The sequence below is a fragment of the Amblyomma americanum genome, chromosome 3 (genome assembly GCF_052857255.1).
Source record: "Amblyomma americanum isolate KBUSLIRL-KWMA chromosome 3, ASM5285725v1, whole genome shotgun sequence".
Lineage (NCBI taxonomy): Eukaryota > Metazoa > Arthropoda > Arachnida > Ixodida > Ixodidae > Amblyomma > Amblyomma americanum.
Window position 1 is genome coordinate 214,484,990 of NC_135499.1, and position 23,090 is coordinate 214,508,079.

Consider the following 23,090-nt stretch of genomic DNA (forward strand, 5'->3'; position numbering starts at 1 on the left):
TTTGTCGAAGCAGAAACTTCGTTGTAGTGAAATCGGGCCAGAACATTGACAGTTTGGACCGGATAGTTCATGAACGTTTATTTGACAAAAATTTGTCAGTTTTGGCGTTCCGCCATTTCGAAATGGGCGTCGTGGCGATTTTCTTGGCACTCCGAAAATCTCGGAATCGCGTATTAAACGCACCCACTACATTTGCTTAATATTAAAACTAATACTTTTTCTGAACGCGTTTTACAACTGCCCTTTCTTTAATCATGCGTGAACTCTTACTCAGACGGCACTAACTGGAGGCATTTCGGCGTAGACTATGCACGCGCCTGCGTCACTGCGTGTTGAGTAACGGTCACATGCACCTGAAATTAATCCTTTAGACGACGTACCAGAAATGCAGCTGTTCCGATTCTTCAAAAACGTTTTACGTTTTACGACGCGCGGTACGAACATGCCAGCGGAGTGTCGTTCTGTTAAGACATCCGCCAAGAACCACCGATACTCGCAGTGGCTGTATTCGGTCAGTGCCGGAGTGCACCAGACGGAGGGGAAAAAGAAAGAATGTTATCACAGTGCTTGCCGGCGGCGCAAAAGCGAGACTAGAGTGCATCCTAGCCGGCGTCAGGCTTCTTGCAATGACAGGCCTCCAACCGGCGTGCCAGGCGACCCCGGATCATTGCGCGCCGCTTGCTCAGTGTCACTGGGCCTAACACCTAACATGCTCCTCAAAGAAGCCTGGGAAAAAGCGCTCTGAAACTAACCAGCGGTTATCATATAACGTTTAACATTTTCACCGATTTCCGTTGACACGACTGCTTCACACTGAAATGAACGCTGTAGAACTCATATCCGTTATGCCTTCGTCAGTGAAGCAAGCAAAAAGGCCAAAAGCCGCCGTGCACCAATGACAATGCTTCGCAAGCGTGGAGCCCGGGCCGTCAGCAAAACCATCGCAGGAAATCATGCACCACATCGCATGTTTAAACGCACATGAATGCACATTAATTCTGGTTCTCCACGGAATGTCAGCTGCGCTACTAAAAGTCCAAACTGGGTCATTCCACGCCAAACGTTCCAGGCGTTGCGCTCAACCATCTCCAATTTGTTTTAAAAAATTGATGGAAACTTATCGTAATGTGCGTAATGAAAGCCTGAAACATTTTCGCCGAAAAATATTTATTCGTGAGGTAAGGGCAGTTTGAATATTTAGAAAACGCGAGAAACCAGGCACTGCTCAGTAATTAATAAATAGTTCAAATTTTTAAAAAACACTTCAGACATTTTTTCATTGGCATTTGCACAGATTCGTTCTTACGATATAAGTCGGAGCATGCAGCTTCACACGGCATAAATATTTTTTCAAAATCGAAAAAAAGTATGAAAATCTGTCATTTTGGTCGTTTTTTGTTTTAAACATCAACTATCTCTCGGAAATTCAGAAACAGCCGTTTTGTTTCTCTAGATGTCTAGTACCTATAATAAATGTTATAGGTGATGAAACTGCATACGCAGAAGTAAAAAAAAATACTTAAGTTGCAAAAAGTGCGTTTTGAGCCAAAAACGCTCGTTAAATTCAACCTGAGGTGGTCCAAGTAAAAATACAAACAATAGCAGGTTACGTAGAACGGTTTATTGCCTTTCATTTCTGAAATTTTTATCGAAGTAATTTTTATTTAAAACCAGAAAAGAATTTTTGAAGTTAAGATCTCAGGCTGCAAGTTGCGTCGTTTCTTAACGCCTCTTCACCGCAGAGCACGATACTGCCGACACTGTAGCCACTTGAAATCTATAGTTCTTGTCCTTAAGTGAGGTTTGAACTGCAGGCAAGCATGGGAACATTGAGTAGTCGAACAGGTATTCGCGGGAAAAGGTTTTCTTAACGTTGATAGTGTGGCTCATGCCCAAGTGAGCTAGTTGTTCGGTGTGGTTCTGTCGCAGTCAGTGATTCTTGTCGGCGACATGACAGACGTAGCCACCAGCATAAGAGCTTGTGAGGCGCCGATCTAGAAATGACCAGAACGATCCGGTGTTGAAACAATCCGCGACGCAGCAGCACCACGTGGTACCTGACCTTTGTGGCCGTCAGAGGCTCATGCCCGGTTGTTTCCGATGTGATGTTTGTTATATTTGATTTAATCAGTACAATTTCTGCATTAATACTCCAGCAACAACTGTAGACGAGCCACTATGCTGGCGAAGTACCTTCATGTGAGAAACACACCTATGCGCGAGCGGGCCGCGTTCACCGCTAAAGCGTCTCGCGTTACTCGCCGGAGCAGCGTGCACTTCACACCTTCACGTGCATGCGCTTCGAGGCTCGCTCTCTCCAAGATCTTATTCAGACATAAATAAAGCACTTGCGATGCGCCTGACATGCCAGCTGGTCAGCCCTCCTCGTGGTCCATGCGAGACAGCACGTTGAATACCCTTGTTTTCTTCTCTTGGCAACCCCGCACCAAAGCGGGTCTGTTCGAACTTCGAAAGCAAAAATGATCTCGTTTATTGCATACCATCCACCGAATGTCGAGCGATATCTTCTTTAGCTCCAGCCCTAAAAATGCACGACAGCGAACGACAGCAAATGAAGTTATTTGGCCATTAGTGTCATGCCATGCCAGTTGCAGTGTTCTGCGGTGAACAGGCGTTAAAAGCAAACACAACTCGCGGCACAAAAGCTCAGCTTCAAAAATTCTTTTCTCGCTTTAAACAAAAATTACTTCGATGAAAATTTCGGAAATGAAAGGTAATAAACCGTACTACGTCACCCGCTATTGTTTGTTTTTTTACTTGGACCACCTCAGGGTGAAATTAACGAGTGTTTTTGGCTCAAAACGCACTTTTTGCAACTTAAGTATTTTTTTTTACTTCTGTGTACGTAGTTTCATCACCTATAACATTTGTTATAGGTACTAGACATCTAGCAAAACAAAACGGCTGTTTCTGAATTTCCAAGATAGTTGATGTTTAAAACAAAAAATGACAAAAATGACACATTTTCATACTTTTTTCGATTTTTTTTAAATATTTATGCCGTGTAAAGCTGCATGCTCAGAATTATATCAAAAGACCGAATCTGTGCAAGTGCCAATGAAAATATGACTGAAGTGTTTTTTAAAAATTTGAACTTGTTATTAATTATTGAGCAGTGCCTGGTTTCTCGTGTTTCTAAATATTCAAACTGCCCTCACCTTACGAATAAACTTTTTTCGGAAAAAATGTTTCAGGCTTTCATTACGCACATTACGAAAAGTTTCCATGGAACTTTTTAAACAAATTGGAGATAGTTGAGCGCAACGCCTGGGACGTTTGGCATGGAATGACCCAACTGTCTTCAGCAGCAGTTTTTGGTGAAACCTAACGAGATACGGGCACGTGTGGACATGCAAAAAGAAAAAAAAACAGTCGGCCACTTGCTCGGAAAAATTTCATTGAAGTGGAACCTCACTCCGAAAACTGTTCGTTGTTGGGGAAAATAATTGCATTGCCTTGTATGGTATGCTGACCGGGAATCGGAAATACTTTGTTGTGGTAGAAATTCCGCTGTTGCGGCATTCGTTGTAGCAGGGTTTCTACTACACTTACAATCTACATCTTAGTGCCTGCCAGACTGGCAGATTACAGTAAAGAACCTTGCACTGTAACTATAAAATACAACTCCAATCTTTGACTGAGGCAAGAAGGACAAAACTAACAAAAAGTTTCTGTGTTTTTGTGCCAAGAAAAAACTAATATGTTATAATTCATGCATTCTTCAATTCTCCTGCAGCTTATCCTGTTCCCCTTTATTACAGGAAGAAAAAACTTGGAGGGGACACTTAAGCTTCGCCTGAAGGGTATGACAAGATAGCGTTAATGGGTTAATGCAATAAGCGGAATTGGGCATTCTCAATTTTACATTCATACATCCTTGGGAATCCTCAAACCACTCTTGGCAGGGTGGTGCAGCAGATAACCGAAGTGCCACGGCACCGGTGGCAGGGGTTTGCGAACCAGGTTGCTCTTCCTAAGCAGCCTCTCGTGACAAATTCCTTTTCCCGGGCAACCTCTCGCAATCAATCTTTAATTCAACTACCACCTGCCACGGTAGTCAGTTTGCTCACAATCCAGTGGGCATGTTGTGATCACACCAGAGGGTCACGTGACCTAGGTGGCGCACTTCGGTTGCTACTCCAGCTGCGAGGCTTCAAATGGTCGCCAACGCCGACTCTGGACAATATTTTCCGACATGGCGGTATTAACGCTCTCGTGTTGAAATGATTCAAGACGTCACACACAGATAGTGCTCATATGATGGCAAGCTAACACCAAATCTGAGTAATGTCAACAGCTAGCCAAGACCGTCAACCAACCAGCTTTTTGCAGAAATGAATGTCCCTTGGCTGGGGTCTCTGTCCTTTAGTGCATGCAGGAGAATAAATGAGCAGTTTGTTGCGAGCAGTCATGCTGTTCATGCACTGGCAAGCAGTTGGCTACGGCACTTTTAGAACAGTGCATCATGTTGGGTTCTTGTGAACTGCTGTCAAGTAGAGTAGAGAAACACATGCCACTCTCTTAAAAAAGCTTGCATCCCTCATTAATCCACCAAACATATACCCTGTGAATGACTTACAAGCCACCTCTTCAAAAAAAGAAGAAGGCCATCAGATACCAAAGACAACAATGTGCTTCCTCAAAAAAGGAACCTACAAGTAGAAGACCAATTAGCCTTCATCCTCACTTGTTAACGTCGTTTTTGAAATGACCTCTCTACTATTCAGCAAGAAAATAAACTGGCCCTGATTCTGGGGCTTATACTGGGGCTCAGCAAACACTGTCATGAGAAAAAACTATATTACAATCTTGAAACAAAAAGATCCGCTTTCATGAGAGGATCGCAGGGAATCTACACGATGCAGAAGGCTGCTTAGAGTGCCTGATTACCCATTCAAATAAAGCATAACTGGATCTCATTTCTAACAGGATTGCTCTGTACCATCACAGGTTACAATGCACAATGGAAACTCACATATCTGCTGCACAAACTTGTTGAAGTCTGGGTTGTTGCTGAGTGGCAGCACAGAACATTTGAGTGGTGCGACAGCCGCTGGCAGGGAAAAGTACTGCAAGCCGATGAAAGAACACAAAGAAAATCTTTTAAATGATACAGAAAACATGCATGAATAGCCTTAATCATGGTACTTGTTGGCAAAGATGGTTAAACTGCTAGGGCTTTTTTTTCCAGGAACTACTTTCTGCTCACATTATGCAGTGTTGAGAACTGTAGCATGTGATGAGTCCTATTTATTAGCTATGTGCAGCACCATCTTTTTAAATTTTAACTAACTAAAAGAAAGAATCGAACATTTGCTGAGAGGTTCTCACATTCCACTGACAACACAAGGCCAGTTTTTTTTGGTATATCATGACAATACAATGATAAGAGTACCAAGCTCTGCATTTGCAAGGCTTTCACATGGATCACAATTTGGAGGAAGTTCCTCAGAGGCAATCTGTTTTAACAGGATGCTTCACTCACCGTTCTTTGCTCATCTCCTTCTCGGATACGGAAACTGTGCTCAAAGATGGCATACATGATACGGCCAATGCCAAATGATGGCTCGATAACACCAGGCACCAGCTCATCCACTGCACAGGAGAAGAGGTCATGTGTGCTGGAAGATCTACAACAGTCCCTCTAGCTTCAAACATTTCTATGCAATTCCATTGGCATGCACTGCAGTAGCCGATCGATTTTTCGGACTGCAATAATTGGGACTAGCGCAAATATTTTAGACTTCGTTGAGGAACCGGCATGCATCTCATAGGTATGTGTACCTATTCACAACCAATATTTTGGACTCTGTGGAGCCCAAAAGTTTGATATTTCGGACTAAAATAGGTACAGTTGAATCCCGGCACAACGAATGCCGCTTCAACGAAACTCGCCACAACAAAGTATTTTTCATTCCGTGCGAAACCCCCATAGGAGCTAATGTATTAAAATTCCCTCGATAACGAATTACTTTGTGAGCACGCATTCGCTTCTACGAATTTTCCGCAAGCCTTCACCGATCAGTGGCCCGCCTTTCTTCAAAAGTTGGGTGCTGTACGAGATTATTTCCTGCTAAAGCAGTGGCTTGGAGCAGCTAAATAATGCATGGAATGTATGTTTATTACATTTTCATGTATTCTTTATAGAAAAATTTGGTTGGGAGTCGTTTATTCGTCATAGGGAAGCAGCGAGGGGACTTGTTGGCGCCGTGCAAAGGCCGCCGGCCGTACGAGGGCCAAAGACGAATCCAAATCCAGTCGCAAGCCTCCCCTCCCCGCCTTCTCCGCAGCCCTTGCCGCCATTTTCTCGTGTGTCAGTATGTATTGATCGTCGATCTCTCGCTGCAGTCTGATCTCGTCGATCGACTCTGCCATGTTGCCGCCAACGAAGAAGCAAAAGTTTATTGCGCTAGAAGAAAAGGATAGAATTATCGCCGAAGCGGAAAGCGGGAATAAGAAGGCAATTATTGCTGCAGATTTTGGCATCGCGCCGAGTTCGCTATAGACGATTGTGAAGAATAAGGACAGCATTAGGAAGCCACTTTCATTGGGCACTTCAGCGCAGCACAAGAAAGTGACGCAACCAACGTATGAAGAGCTCGACAAGGCTGTCGATGCTTGGCTCGTCGATACACGAGCAACAAACATGCCCCTGAGCGGTAAATTTGTACATTAGGCCCTAAATTATGCTTGCTTGGTAGGGTGAACGACTGTAAGGCAAGCATAGGATGGCTGAATCGCTTTAAAGACAGGCATAACATCGTCAGCAAGGTTTTGTGCGGTGAATCAGCATCTGCGGACGTTGACGGCGCATCAGCATGGGCGGCGGACAACATGACTGACATAATCAGCAGTTACGCTCCATCCGATATTTATAACGCAGACGAGGCGGGCCTGTTCCATGAGATGCTGCCAGTGAAGACGCTTGATTTTAAAGGGCGGCATTGCCACGGAAGCAAACATAGCAAGAAACGAGTGACTGTGCTGCTGTGCACAAATGTGGATGGGTCTGACAAACGCCTCCCGTTAGTTATTGGCAAAGGTGCAAAACCGCGCTGCTTCAAGGGGAACAGGAGCCTACCTGTCAAGTACATGGCAAATAGCCGGTCGTGGATGACCCATGCCATTTTTGCTGACTGGGTGGTGGCACTTGACCGCGACATGAGCAGACAAAATCGAAAGGTTTGTTTGCTCTTGGACAATTGTTCAGCGCACCGCACTGACGACGTCAAGCTGTCAAGTATGGAGCTGAAGTTCTTCCCGCCGAACTGTACCTCAGTCATTCAACCCCTGGACCAAGCCATCATCTGGAGCATGAAGTCTTCCTACCGGGAGAGGTTGATCCAGCGGCTTCTCCTGAACACCGACACTGGTAGGGAGACGAAAGTAGATCTTTCATGGCTTTAGAAATGATGGCTGCGGCATGGAGAGCAACATGGTGCAGCGTGATCCGCAACTGCTTCAACTTCTTTGTCTACAGCAAGGCGACCAGCACGACTGCAGCCGCGGAAAGTGTACCATCGTCATCGACTCCGGGGATCGACGTTACTTGGAAATCGCTCCAGGAAGCTGGAAACATCCCTGCTGACATAGCGCTGGACGATTTCCTCGATGCTGACGTGATTGTCCACGAGGAACGAAGTGATGAAGACATCATCAAAAGTGTTTGCGAGCCGGAAGAGCCGTCTAATCATGAAGACGACTCCGCTCAAGATTTACCTGCCCCGGCAGCCTCATCGCAGGTACTGGATGCCTTCGACGTTATTAGAAAATTCCTTGGCACACACGATGACGATGTTGAGATGTCGCTGTTAACAGAGTGCGAGAGTTGCGTGACGCCGCTGCTGGCAGTGAAACGCAAGCAGGCTAAGCTCACAGATTTCTGGCAATAAAACTATGTTTTGTTGGAGTTATTGCCTTGCATTTTTGGTTAATTTCCCGACAACGAAAATTCTCGCGCGTCCCGTCAATTTTGTTATAGCGGGATTCAACTGTACCAGTAATAATGTGGAGATTGTTTTTTATTTTTGGCAAAAGTTAGTTTTTTTTCTAGCTAATGCAGATGCAAACACGCATCGCTGTTGCAAGCAACCAGCACTTCACCACCATAAAAGGCACCATCTTGGATTTAAAGGGAGTCAATCAGATGAACTGACTTGGATAGGCTAGGCTATTTGGCCCTGGTTGTTGCCTTGACTTAATGACACGGCTTAATGGCACTTAATGGCACGGCTTTTCACTGCCATCAAGGTGGCATACAAAGAAAAGCGCATGAGCCAACCTGTTGGAAATAAGACAGCTGCAGCGTCTGCCATGACTTAGACAATGCCGCCCGTGGTGCAGGGCTGATGGGGGTACATGGGGGTGCAGCCAGAGGTGCTCACTTCCATTCGCTTCTTCCCATGGATTCCCTCCCTTGGTCCTCATGACCATCGCTACTCAAGGAAACACTATGTTTTAAATTTTCGTGGCCACATTGCAGTCTTTTCTCGATGACAGGACTTGTGGATATGAAAGCATGACTCTGGCTCAGATAGTACAACCTAATATTCTCGCCTTCAAACAGAAGGTGGGAAACTGTGAAGTTGGCAATTTTTCAAGTCTGTTGTTCACAGCAAAGTGATTTTTTTCTATGTCCATATACTTTTCTAACTGTTCAATTCTTCGGATGATTTTTCAGGTCCCACAAAGTCCGAATCGGTCGACGACTGGACCTCCATTACAGCAGTGCATGCCAAAAAGGACACTGCAACAATGAATTTCAATTGTGGCTTCATGATGTAGAATAAGCTGTATGCGACACAGCCAGTGGCCTTCACTACTGTTTAGCTGATGTAGCAAGGGGAAGCCAGACAGATTGTTTCATACCCAACAAATGTCACTCAAAGCTAACCCACTAGTTTCCATAATGATATCATGACCAACACCACCACACATGCTAACAGCACTAGGAATAGTACAAGCAGCCTTATTGCAGGCACTTTTCTTTTGACAAAATAAATTTAAATGCACATGAAGCAAAGTGGAAATGGTTTTGAGACCATCTTCTGGATGCTAGTGAACGATGCATGAAATCAGCTTTAGCATCCCTTTAAGGTGGCTTGCACTGTCAATAGCTGACTGGTATCACTGTGACTGCTCTGCTAGGACATAATTAAAAAATCATGTGCTAGCACTCAACAGGCCTCCAATAGCACCTGAACTTGAATAGGTGCCCACCGAGTCATGTTTTCGCATACATTCAAGGGCCAGCCACACACATGCTGACCTAAGGTGCCACAAAGAGGGTGTAAAAAGATGAAAGTAAAAAAGACCCCTAAAGGTTTAAAAAGAGCACTTGTAGGAACCAGAAACAAACGCACCGTGCACGGTCTTTTGGTAGCGTTTCACTTGTACCATGTCCTTTGTGATGGTCACCTTTGAGTCACCCACTGACAGCTCCGAATCCCTGCATAGACGGACAATAGGCACCTAAATGAAAAGAGAAGCTAAGAGAATGAAACAACGAAGAAAGCAAAGGAAACAAAAGCTCATAAAAATAAAAAAATAACTTGACGCAAAAGCCGAAGATAAGGGACATGAACAGAACAGACATGAAAAAAAAAAAAAATGCACACTTTGTTCACAAGCCTGTAAATAAAGTTGCATAAACTTTGGGTGTAATTTCTCTGAAGGATTAAATGTGTTTTAAAGTGTAAATTCTTGAAAAAGGTATAAAGTTTTCCTCCATAGATTTATGGTTGCATTCGGGCCTGTGTTTATAGGTATGTGTACTTCAGGAAGAACTGGCATCAATTTTTTTTAACTGAAAATTTCAAATTACAGAATATGCAGGGCTATACAACACAAATGCACAACTGAGGTTGTACTGTACTGATTAAAAGCAAGTAGGAAAGCAACAAAAACATTCACATATAAGCGCAGCCATGCGGCTTCAGAGGAATGCGAGTGCGCTGCGCTCTAATAAGCACGTTAGACATAACTACAACAATGCTCAGCAGTGCTTCAATGCAGAAAGCTCACCCTCGCTCATTTATCTCCTTCTCCAGTAGGTCAATCTGCTCGTGACGGAGAGCTGCCAGGGCGTCTGAAACTGGCTTGGCTTCCTTCTTGAACTGCTTGCCCAGGGCTGCCTTGTTGGGGACGGCTTCCACCACATCGACAGTCTTGTACTGGCATCAACGTGTGAATCAAGGGAAACCACCATACACCACGCAGAGAACTCAAAATTGCACATTGACAAACAAGGCCATCCCAAAGGATCATTTATCAACAAAAGACTGCATGGTGAGCATTCAGCTTTCAAACACACACTTATAGAGAGGGGCAGGCACGTAGCCAAAAATTTTTTTCAGGAGAGGCTAAGGCAGTTGTACAGGGAGAAGCTGGGGGGGGGGGGGGGGGGGGGGGGGGGGGGGGGCAGGGTCTATGCCTAACAAGAACACTGCTGGGGGGATGCCCCCTCTCGCATCTCCAATCTCCTGAGCTTGTCACACGGGCACACTTAACCTTAATTCGGTTTTTGCTAACTGTGGTTACTGCTGTTCACACCATGAACCAAACCACTGTTTGCATCAGAGTGCGAAAAGCGCACGAGCTGGTCTGCTTCAACAGCACACCTTTTCCACACAAAATCATGTTTCAAGAGCAGCACATTTAAGTACAGAGTGCCGTCCAACAGTGCTTTTATGCAGTCTTCGGTGTACCGTATGACGGCGCAGCAACAGCGTACTGCAGCATTCTACTGCAGCACCGTTTCGTGATGCTCAAGCCACGCATTCAGTGCCCTAACGTCGAAAAATGCCCGGACCCTGCCACGCCATTAAAGTATGCAACAAGTTCGCAATGCTCGCAGCACCGAATTTCAGGAGCTTACTGCAATGGTAGCGAATGCGAGCGCGGCGGACAATGGCGCTCTGGCACGCTACCCCCTGGTCGTCGCTACACCTAATTTGTTTCGCATCGAAGCCACAACAGACTGTGCTTTGGAATTGACCAGAGCTATAGTAAATGTTATACACATGGCACTGCCTTCCTGACAACACAGTTGTCTCATATTAAAGGAAAGCTATGTGATCGATTACGCCGCTGCCTTAGCAGCAGAGCTAGTGCGCAAGCAGACCGGGTCAACCTCGCTGCATCGGCGGCAGCTGCTATGTGGCCATGAACTGAAACTAGCTTGTATTGCAGTTATTATTCCTACCAGCAACTCGGTAAAGGTCACTGATCCTCAAGGACGATTCATTTTTGAATTCCTTAATACCAGTGTTTAGTATTTACAAAAACAAGAAGGTCTAGCCAGTTTTCTGATGCTCGCACCATGCATCGACCATAGAGATACTGCCTAGGCGCGGACATCTTGTGAGAGGCGCAGCGATGTATGGCGACGGAGGCAGTGCTTCTACTGGACGGTGCCATAGGACGGCACTCTAGACACTGTGCTGCAAGTATTTGCAAATTCAGCTTCGCTCTACCGATCGTCGTACCGCTTTTTCCGCTGTACCCGAGGGCCACTGGCTGCTTAACCAAGAACGGTTGCGAGCCATGTAACAACAGAGAACTGTGATTTGTGATTACGGCAGTTAAGTTCAGTAACCATGGTTAAGCATAACCGCAGTTAGACTGCCCTTGCAACTAGGCTATAAGAGTCATTTGCAGTAGAAACCAGTTTTTCCCCACCTACAATGTATTTGAGTCATTGAAGAAAGGAAATGAGGAAGTAGAAAACAAGATGAAGTGACAAAATCAGGAAACATGCCAGGAAACAATGGCCAAGCCTGATTACTTGTGGTAACTTGTGGGCTTGATACAACTTATGAATATGGCAATGAATGGGAACACACTCCTTCAGGAAAAAAAAAAGGCAAAATGGTGCAAATATAAGGTAAATAAGGATGGATGCACTGAAAAATACTTTTTGCATTCTGTAAAATTTTAATTTCTTACACTCTTCAGAAGACGCCAGTACACACTGCTTATGACTGTGAGCTCAGTTTGTCCACTCGCTCCCTCAGTGATTCAATTTCAGTTTACCAAATAAACAAGAATTATTATGTAGTAACACTGTGCACAATTCAATTTCAGTTTACCAAATAAACAAGAATTATTATGTAGTAACACTGTGCACAAAGCAATATAATACAAAACACAATCAAATTCAGATCTAGGTTCACATCAATAGATGAAGCAATACCACACAACAGAAATCCCTTGTCGAGGTGAGAAAAATTCTAAAAAAGCCTACTGTTCTATCAGATGACAGCTCTTGCCTGAAGATCGCTAATTTTTCTCGCTAGTGGCTGTATGCAACGTGGGCTGGGATGCCACCGTTCAAGTTGATCCCTTGGATGCCACCATGCTAATGACCACATCAAACACCAGCAAAAGGATATTGGCTGCGGCAGTGTCTTCTCAGCTACGAGGCGCACACCTGTGGCCTTGGTGTGCTGGCTCAGGTCAAAGCAGGAACGGTCTGCACAGCCGACGCACTCTACCCAGCCCTGAGCAAACATGCACATAATACCTGATGCACAGTGTCAAAGATCACTGCAACAGGTAGCGACTAAAACTGCAAAGGCTCATCAAGGAGCACATATCATATAGCTACAGGCTACATGCAAACATAGGTTACCATTTTCATGAAGTATGTGGTAATCAAAAGGTAAGATGTACATACAAACATAATGTAGGTTGAGGTCGATAGAAGACCTTGCCTTACAACTAATGTATCGCGGGTGATGAAGAAAATCAAATTAAGAATAAAAGAAAAGGCCATAGTGCCAAAAAATAAAAATAAAATTAATTTTGATAAAGATGAAAAGGCAAAAAAGGTTCAGATGAAAGCAGGAAAAAAAGTAAAGTTATGCTTTTGACTAGATGTCCCATGGGCATCCATTGAAAGTCATGTTTTTCTTCTTACTTCCTCCTCTTCGGATGACTCGAAGTCATCATTGATGTATAGGATATCTAACTCTGCAGGTAAATACTACCGTATTAAGGCCTAACTTAGTTGTCAAGGTTTGCTGCCTATACTGGAAAGACCGGTATGTGTGAAACATTCTTGCTTAGTTTTCCTAGATGCTTGCCACTTCTTCTATGCCAGTACTATGTGATATCTCTCTATCTTCTCTTGAAACGTGATATGCTAATGACACATGCGCAGTCTGGTAGATGTCTGCCGGCTGTGTTGTGTTGATCTATATATTGTTTGACCATGTTGCCCCCGCGGAAGCATGCTAGCCCTTTGCCTTGCAGCCACAGAAGTGACTTCGGGGGGAAACACAGGCATGCTGTTAGTAGTATTTTTAACCATGTCCTGGAGTCAAAAGTTCAATGAAAGGAAACATGGGACCTATGCTGTTTTGGAATGTTCCCCCCTTCTGCTGACATTGCATGCCATGCTACGCATGCACCGTTTGCAGCTACGGCTCTATTAGGAGTGGAGACACCCCCGACTAGCACATAATCAGCTGCACTGGTTGCCAGTTACATGCTCCTATGAGGTTTTGAGCAAATAAAGACAGGCAAAAATGTTTTATGGCCATTCTTCCAGTTTTCCATGGAGCGGTCCTTCATAACAATGATCTCCTTCACCTTGCCACTGATTACAAAAGCACGCACACCAAATGGCGGAATGTCATAGATGTGAGAAGTTTGAATCCTGACAGAATGCAGCGATCTTTCAGCTCGTGGGCGTGATCACCTCAGATTACTCCTTCAGCAGAGCGCCCTCAGCTGTAGCTGTCACACAGGACACACAAATGTGAAGCAGGTGTGTCTCCGCCCTTTCAGCAGTGATAACCACAAATTATGCGCACCACAAGGTTGCTCTGGCTACATGGAGTGACGCACACTCCCATTTTCCTTGTCACAAAGCCTATAACTAAACTTCACTATGCAGAAAGAATGGCAAGCGGAAAGGCAGATGGGATAGCTCTGCCTGAGCAGCGTAATAGTGCTGTCCCAAAACTATATAGTGCTTGAGGTTTGTCAGGTCACCCTACGAAACTGAGCACATCAAGGGATGCAAGAGGGAGGAAGAGAATGCGGGGCACTAACATAGGAAGTCTTGCACTCGGCATCCCAGCAGTCGCAGGCATAGTGAGCCATCTCGTTGCCCATGTGCTGCCGGAATCGAAGTCGTGCAGGGTCAACACCCACGCGCACCAGGAACAACTGGATGCGGGCCAGGAAGTAGCCCAGAGTCTCGTTGGCCACCAGACCCTGCACCATAGACCGTGTGGCTCATGAAAGTACTGACAGTATATCTGGGCTAAAGAAATAGAGTAATAAACCAAAAAGCATAGTTCTCATTTTCCCTGAGAAAGTTCCCTCGGCATTGAGCAATCACTGTTCTGAGTAAAAATTGATTCTTTGGCTCTTTCTAGATATGTTGACATTTGTATGGCAGCAAAAGACACATTTATCACCAAGAAAATTGGACTGAAACATCTTTACACCAGCTGATTCAAACTCGTGATGTCCTTACTGAAAAGGATAGATTACCAGATTTGCACGATTGTAAGTCGACCTATTTTTCAAATTTTGAAAATGTAAAGTGGGGGGGGGGGGGGGGTCGGTTCAAACTCGAAACCAAAGCATTCCACCATAAATAAAGGCGAGACAAATGAGAAATCAGGCATGCTACAGCGTGGTTCCGTCGCATCGCTCTTGGTGCTGGCCTTGAGCAGCTGCTATGTAAACGCGCAGAACCGGCATCCTCACCCGTGCGAGGCGGCCGATGGTGGCTGTCGATAAGCAGCAAACCGCACCAGCCCACTCGCCACACGTGGCCGCAGACTGCATCTGCTGATAAGCGGCGGCGGCCCAATAACGGATATGCGTTCTACTCTTAATAGGCATCGTCCACATTTTTTTTTTTGCTTTCAACTGCGCACTCTGCCCTCAAGGGAGCATCGATAGTTGATGGAAGGACCGCTGTTCCAATCGCGGTGGCACCCCCGCTTGGAACCGTAGCGGCGCCGGGGAGTGTCGGTTGCCGACAGAAGAGCCGACGGCACTCACGCATAGTTTCTCTTAGGCTCTGACACGTTTGACTACTGTCGGCCGCGTTTCAGAAGTATTTAATGTAGCGCTTCGTTATTTGTCACTTGTGCTCCAGGTCCACTAAGCGACCGGTGCTCGTTCACGGCTACATTCAAGATGGCTGTCATTCTTTACGCCAAAGAAACGGACTGCGCGCCGGGCTGCAAGTTTGACATTCGCAACGGGTGATACAGGTGGGGCAGCTGCAGCGAGGCAAAGTTTTCAGCTGTTCCACGCGATGTCGTGATGTGGCTGTTTGCGAAGTGTGGGATTTCGCTGCACGATGATGCTAGAACGACGAGGTGTGGGACTGCAGCAGCAATCACGACGCCAGCGCTTGTGAGGGTGATGGCGCAAATGTGGACGAGTAGTCCAGTGACTACTACATTCGTTTTGGAATGTGCCCAACGGGCGCTCCCACGTGCAGCAGCCGATAGCGGCTGGCGATAAGCGGAGGCCGCAGGATAGTGCTATTGCGTTCTATTATTAAAGGGGCTGTGAAGGGGGCTCTAATAAAGTTGTGGCATGCCTAGGATATTGAAGCACGCCGCTTCACGAATAGCGTCCAGCAAGGATTTTTTTAAATGCGCGTTGTAGAAGCTGGGTTACCTGTAGTTAAAATTTGAATTTCAGTGTCTTCGCGCCTTTCCCTCTCCTCTCGTCACTTTTTGCACGCTGGAAGGTAGGCGCTCCTTCGCCAACCCCCCTCTGGGAGCGGAGCTTCCCGACCCGCCGAAGCTAAGCGGCTTATTGGCTGCGGCCACGGTAGCTGCCTGACGTCTGAAAGAATCTAACCAAAGGCCGCCTCTTACCTTGTCTACAGAATACAGAATCTAACCAATGGCCGCCTCTCACCTCGTCTACGCAGATGCGGGGGACGGAGAAGAGTGCGAGCATGAAAAAGTCGCCGGGAAGGGCTCGCCAACTTTGACGCGTGATTGTGGGTCATCTGCTGCGTGTAGAAGAGTATTATTTAGCTCTGGTTTTCATTGCAACACAGTGCAGTTAATGTGCTCTCCTCGGAAGGCGTTCAAGAGCCTCTTTAAAGATCAAGCGTAAACGACCTCCAAGTTTTTTTTTTTTTTTTTCAGAAATGTTATGTGGGGGGAGGGGGTCAACTTACATTCGAGTCGACTTACAATCGTATACAGTCGAGCCCACATATAATGGCCCCACTTAAGATGAACTTTCCCTTATAACGAACGAGGCCTGCGCGACTGTCAAAATATACATTATTTCAATGACACAAAATCAGACGTATAACGAACGTCATTAAGCCCTGCTGATCGGTTACAGTGAACGAACGGCGTAAACCCGGCGCCGCAATGCAAGGTAACGTGCCTCCGATTCCTTTGTGCGACCGGCGCGCGGTATGTTTTCCCGAGCCATATCGCGGGCGAACTGCCCACGCAGTTTCGTGCTGCTCTCAAGCGAGCTACCCTTTCACCGCCGATGCGCTCTCCTGACCCTCCTCGCAACTCCGGTCCCCTCTCCTCCCTCTCTTGCAAATCCGTGCGTGGCCTCCACGATCAACCACGCTACGCTGATCTCCGAGGCCTTGCTCTGTGAAGTAAGCCTTCCGTGGCAGCCAAGAGGTGGCTGCACTGACGCTCACAGACACTCCTCTTGGTCTCTCCACGAGCGTTTTTGTCACTCTTGTTGCAGTGCGGACATTTCGCTCGCTTCGTTCGACCATTTCCATTGTATTCAGCAGTAGAGATGATGAAAGCGGCCTGGGCGGAGGTGACGGCCACTTCCGTGTGGAACTGCTTCCACAAGGCTGGCTTCGTTGACACAGTGTCTGATGCTGAGCCTGACGCTTTGGAAAATGGCCAGCCCGGCGGCGATTTGTGGCAGCGCGTCGTCAACTCCGTCATGGGGGGTCATGACATTGGTTGGAATGATTTTATTTCTGTTGATGACGCCGACACCGCGGAACCGTGCATGGACGAGGGCATCGTTTCTGAAGTGCGGGACGAGAGTGACACGGAGGAATCAGATGAGGATGAAACTTCGGAGCCAGCACCCATACCATAAAAACCCGCGTATAGTACGAGGTTTTTTTCCTATTATTAGCACCTCAAATTTCCGCCTCGTATTTGCGGATCCGAACAAAAATTTCAGTTTTGCTCGAAGTTTTGGTTTCGTTATTGCCGCGTGGTTACGGCTTGGCTTTGTTATTGATTTGTGGCTACGGCTTGGCTTCGTTACCCGTGACGGCGTGGCTAGGGCTAGCGTGGCCTTCCTGACAGCGTACGCGCCGACGCATAAACCATGCTTCGCGAAGGGAAGGTTCTTTTTTTCTGCCGTGGAGGAGCACGATGTCAGGGCCACGAAAACAGTATTCGGCTGCTTTCAAGAGAAAGGCTATTTTAGTTGCCGAGAACATCGGCAACAGTGCGGCCGGGAGGCAGTTCGGCGTCACCGAGGGAAGCATCCGCGGATGGCGGCGACAAAAGGAAGCACTTTTCGCCTGCAGCGGAACGCGAAGAATGGGTCATACCCAGAAATTGAACTGGCCCTGACGGAGTTCGTAAGAGAACAGCGAGCCGCACATCTACCTGTGAGCGTGGAGCTCATGCAGGTAAAAGCTAGGGAGCTTGCTAGAGAAAAAGGTATTCCAAGCACCGCCTTCAAAGCGAGCAAGCACTGGATATACCGGTACATGTGCCGTGCTGGGTTTTCGTTACGGCGGCGAACGTCGATTTCCCAAAAACTGCCCGAATCGTTTGAAGAGCTGCTGGTGGCTTTTCAGCGCCACATTATTTCTTTACGGAAGTCCAAGAACTTTCAGCTAGGGCAAATAGGCAACGCTGACCAAACGCCAGTTTATCTGGACATGCCATCACCCCTCAGAGTGCACGAGAAGGGTTCCAAACAAGTTTGCGTCCGGTCTACCGGCAACGAGAAGACTCGGGTTACGGTCATGCTATCGTGCACAGCAGACGGCCACAAGCTCCCACCCTATGTCGTGTTCAAACGCAAAACAATGCCGAAAGGTGAGGAGCTGTCAAAGAATGTTATCGTGAGATGCCACGAGAAAGGTTGGATGAACGAGGGTCTTTTCCTTGACTGGGTGAAGTCCGTGTGGTGTAGGCGGCCCGGTGCACTATTGTCCTTCCCGTCGATCCTCGTGCTGGACGCGTTTCGCTGCCATTTGGCCGACTCGGTCAAGAGAGTGTTACGCGATTGCGGCACTGAACTTGTCGTCATCCCAGGCGGAATGACTTCCCAGCTGCAGCCACTTGACGTTTGCGTAAACAAGCCTTTCAAGGACGCGGTCAAGCGGTGCTACGCTGAGTGGATGCGCTCAGGTGAGCCTGCAGTGACGCCGACAGGGCGGCTGAAGCGGGCATCGCCAGCCACGCTGTGCAAGTGGATTGTGGACGCGTGGGCGAGCATTCCTGCGGACCTTGTGTCGGTCTTTCAAAAAGTGTGGCATATCAAACGCCCTCGATGGCACAGAAGATGAGTGCCTGTGGGAAGATTTGTCCGACAAAGAAATCTCCGAAGAAAGCGCTGTTGAGGATGAGAGCGATTGAAGTGCGGTGTCCAATTGCAATAAATGCCTTTCTTCGTGCTTACCTGGTTTACCTCACTCGTATTATACGCGGATAAATTTTTTTTTTCTATTTCGCGTCTCTAAAATTTCACCTCGTATTATATTCGGGTTCGTATTATACGCGGGTTTTTACGGTAAGCGCGCCTGTAGCAATGGGCTACATAGAGAGCCTCGGACAACTTTTCTATGCCAAGGGCCTCGGCAAAGAGCACGCTTTGCTTCAATTAAATAAACTGGGAACCTTCCTCATCAGATCTGCGATCTGCACTGCAAACACAGACATCCATCACGAACTTTTTCGCAAAGAAAAAAATTTCGTGTTTTGACAAGCAACTGTCTTTAAAGCTGTGGTCCACTTACTACGAACTTCGGGATATAACGAACGGACGCTGATGTTCGTTATAAGCGAGCTCGACTGTAGATACGGTACCACTGATTTGAAGTGAATGGTGGAGTAGTGTAACCTCTGGAATTAGCAGTTAAGAAATCAGTGTCAATACAAGCGTATGACTTCTAAAATCGGCCAGTTACGGTGGCACCTGTATTTCGTTTTTTTGGTCTTTTCTAGCTTATAACAGCTCTAATTTCGGTAAAAGTGGTCTCTTTGAAATCAGAATGTGGCATCCAATCGATACAGGCCAACATTAATCTGTCCTCAGTGTCATTTTAAGGACATTGTCTGCTAGTAAAAATTACAACTGTACTAGCATTAGCCACTGCAGGAGTTCATTACCTGACCAAGCATGCTTTGTCATGTAACTTTACAAAGAGAACAAAAAATACTTGTAATGTCAACAAAAATGTTCTCTTGAACATGATTTTAAGAAAGCTATGCTACGAACTCTAAAAAATTCTCACAAAAGTGCTCACGCTCCGCAGAGAAACCATTCCTCTACCTTCTCAACAGCCTGTCCAATGGTGATCTTTTGAGCAGGCTGCCCATCCATCTGGTTGCAAGCCGAGTAGAGGACCATTTCTAAATTTTTCACAGAAGCAAACTTGGGATGTGCCTTGTCTGATGGGTCCACGAAGTGCTCAATCTCAGCCATGGTGAACTCACTAGGGAAGGAAAACGAACACAGCTTCAACAACCCAGCTCAATTCCATTCATCTGGCAAGATGTTAACAAAACTAGGCTGACTCAGCGCCATGTAAAAAAACATGAGCACAAAAATGTATATTACTTGATTAGACAACAGAACAACATGCAACCTGCAATGCGGCCATGCAAAATGAAATCCATTAATTGATACATAACTGGCAACCGCCTGTAGAAAAAGAAACAGTGCACTTTATTGTTGTGATTGCTCTGAACAGGTGGTTGTCCATTTTTTTCACGTCAGGTGTAATATGTGGAAAACTCCACTTCTGGAATTTAGCACAAAGTCAAGCCTAGCAGCGTCCGAGTAATTGGGCCACGCAATGAATGCTGAAGAAAGCAAAAAGGATGCATTTGTATTGCTTTCCTGACACTTTAAATTCTACTGTCGTATAATTTTCCCAGATATTGTGGTTTTGCCATGGTCGAATTTATGAAAGTCTGTGCAGTGTATGATCGCTGCCGAACATTAGGAAATTCTTGAATACGAATACGAACCCAATATCAAACATATTTGATTTGTATTAGAAATGTCGAATATTCGCACACCTTTCTGACATAGGAATCATTCTGCTGAACTTACCGAACCCGAATGAGTCCTGACCGTGGTGAGATCTCATTACGAAATGCGTTGCCAATCTGAGCTGCAGCAAAAGGTAGGCGGCCCTGATTGAATTCCAGCAGACGCTTGAAGTTCACAAAAATTCCTTGTGCTGTCTCAGGCCGGAGATAACTGCAAGGTGTCAACAAGAACAGTACACAGTTGAGCCTCATTCAGTGCAGACACTATGGTTCCCAAGCAAAACTGTCCATAAACCGAGCCATTCATAACATAGCCCACTGTGAAAGAAAATAAAAAATAAATATCCAAGACAAGCACTTTGTGAATAAGGTCTGTTTCTATACATAGAAACAGCAAACTGTGAGGAGTACAGCGAACTGCAAATTAGACAAAATCTTTGGAGCTCCAAGTGCATTAAACTGCCGTCATTATGCTAAAAATTCAGAGCAGTTAGAACTGCTTAATTGCCCACGATGGCGTCTCATGTCACACTGACCTAACTCCTACCATGACTGTTCACACCCTGCAGATGAGCAGTGTTTATCTGCACACAGTCAGCCAACGCCTGCTGAATGCCTTTCAACGTTGCAGATGCTGCCAAATGAGCTTCCTTCAGAGCCACTTATGAAGACAGTAAATGTAACGCAGCACTGACCTGGCACATCACTAAAGTAATGCATGGAACCTCTAAACAAGAACAGTCATTGCTAAGGCACTTTCAAATTGCCTTTCTCTGGTGCCCTGCACTTAAGGAAGCCTTGAAACACCTTCTGAGGAGAGTACACATACTGCTCAATCACTATATTGTGTATTTATGAACACCTGAGCCAAATAATGCACTTCTACAATCATGTGCCAGCTCTTTCTGGGGACTCTTTGAAACTCCTGTTCTCCTCTGTGCTGCGCTCTGCGTATGTCGGCTAAAAAGTGGTTGTTGGTTAGTTTCTTTCCAACGTCACACAGCTACCACGGCCACAGCCAGTCAGCTGCGTTGCTCTGGAGGTCAGGAAGCTCCTTTCGCCCTCGAGGCACGCATCAAGAGCCAGTAGCAGGGCTGAGTGGGTGTGGCTAGCATAGTAGCGCCGACCTTTGATGATGCAAAAAGTGACGAGAGGAGAGGGAAAGGCATGAAGATGCTGAAATACAAATTTTGACTACAGATAGCTCAGCGTCTAAGAAACACATTCAGAAAATCCCTGCTCCAGAACATTCGTGAAGCGGTGTCCTTTAACGCCCCCAGGCGTACCACAACTTCATTGAGAGCCCCTTTCAGAGCTCCTTAAATGCACTTAACATATATAAAAAGAACCATCTGGTTCAAGCTTTTGCTCTAATCGGTGTCCAAATTAAGGCAACAAGAATACATGGGCCCCAATGGTTTCTGGATATTTTCACCCTGTCCATTGCCAGAACAGTGAGTTTCCGTCAAGAGATGAAGATACATGTTGAAAAAGTTACGTCCTAAGAACTACTGCCAAGTTGTCCACATTAACGGGTGTCATGTTCATAGGGCACAACTGTATACAAGACCACAAGGTGATAACTCTTAGGTGTCCTCAACACTCTTGAATCAACAAAAAATTTATGCCCACAGCCATCAAGTGACATGCCAAATTACACAACAGAGAAAGCTATTGCAATTATCTGAGCAAAACAGAGGGCTCCTTTCCAGGTTATGCATTTTTATCAAACTATTTTAAGCTATGCTGCACACAACAAAGAAAAGAGGAGTGCTCCTTTAGGTATGAACAGGAATGTGACTTTGTAAGCAAAATGAACCCATTGTAGTACCTTTCAGACGAGCTTCTCACATGCAATGTTACCCCAGAGCCAAATGGTCAACAAACAAGTTATCACCCACCCTTTCAGAAGCCCTGATGGGCCAATGCACGTAGAGAACATGAGATTGAACTCAATGGCATCGCTTAGTTCGTTTCCGGTTATGGGCGACTTGATGGCGAAGCGCCGCAGAATGCCATTCATTTCATCCTTGGTCATTCCATCCAACTGCATCAAAACAGCATGCAGCCAGGTTAACAAGCCAAAAAATACCTCAGTTTCCTACATGAAAACACACATTAACAGTACTGAAAACTGTGATCGCAATCTTGCAAACCTGTCTCAGATCAGAAACTATATATATGTGACTGCCTGCTTCAACAATGTGGAATGATTAGGCTCTGCAACCTTCACTGCTAGCCTTTGGACGTTGTAGACAGAATGGGTTAAGTTCTTTTTTACTTACCTGATTTACAAAGCTACAAAAAAAAGTGAAAAGGGGTACAGGAATCAGAATTTTGTATGACTGCTCACTTAGAATCCAAATGCAAAGGTTAAAAGAAGTCATTCACACTGAGTCCAAGCTCCTGCGTGTTGCCTATCCACTCAGTGTTCTCAATGGTTTGCTAATTTTGAAGTAGCCATATTAGAACAAGCCACTCAAACAATAGGAAGAGGGTAAAGGTTACACTAAAGATAAAGGCAATGGCCAAAAAGTAAATATTTTAAATTTCCCACAAACTTTTGTAGTGAACAAACCAACTGTACATAGCACCAATTTTCACTTACTATGCTGGTGTCAAAACAAGGACTCTACACAACTTCCAAGCTTTAAAGGAACTTTAAATTTAAGGGACTTCAAGCAACAGGCAAATGCTAAGAAACAATCTCACTTCTCCAATAATGTTATAGAACTGAGGCTAAGATTGAGTTATACACAGTGGACTGTTGATAATTTGAACTTGAAGGGGACTGGAAGTTTGTTAGTGTTAAGCGGAGTTCAAAGTAAAGAGAGCCTTTCT

The 23,090-nt window shown here is 45.8% G+C and overlaps 1 protein-coding gene across 1 annotated transcript in view; it reads right to left on the reverse strand.

The window, feature by feature from the left end:
• Positions 1–23,090, reverse strand: part of GlyRS (glycine--tRNA ligase) — a 43,029-nt gene that overhangs the window by 4,208 nt on the left and 15,731 nt on the right. The window contains exons 7-15 of the mRNA XM_077659959.1: positions 22,151–22,296; positions 20,311–20,460; positions 19,525–19,687; positions 14,080–14,244; positions 12,413–12,521; positions 10,045–10,189; positions 9,384–9,469; positions 5,507–5,616; positions 4,997–5,090 (exon numbers count right to left, since the gene is read on the reverse strand). Coding sequence (XP_077516085.1) covers positions 4,997–5,090; positions 5,507–5,616; positions 9,384–9,469; positions 10,045–10,189; positions 12,413–12,521; positions 14,080–14,244; positions 19,525–19,687; positions 20,311–20,460; positions 22,151–22,296 — 1,168 coding nt within the window. The remainder of the gene's footprint in view (positions 1–4,996; positions 5,091–5,506; positions 5,617–9,383; positions 9,470–10,044; positions 10,190–12,412; positions 12,522–14,079; positions 14,245–19,524; positions 19,688–20,310; positions 20,461–22,150; positions 22,297–23,090) is intronic.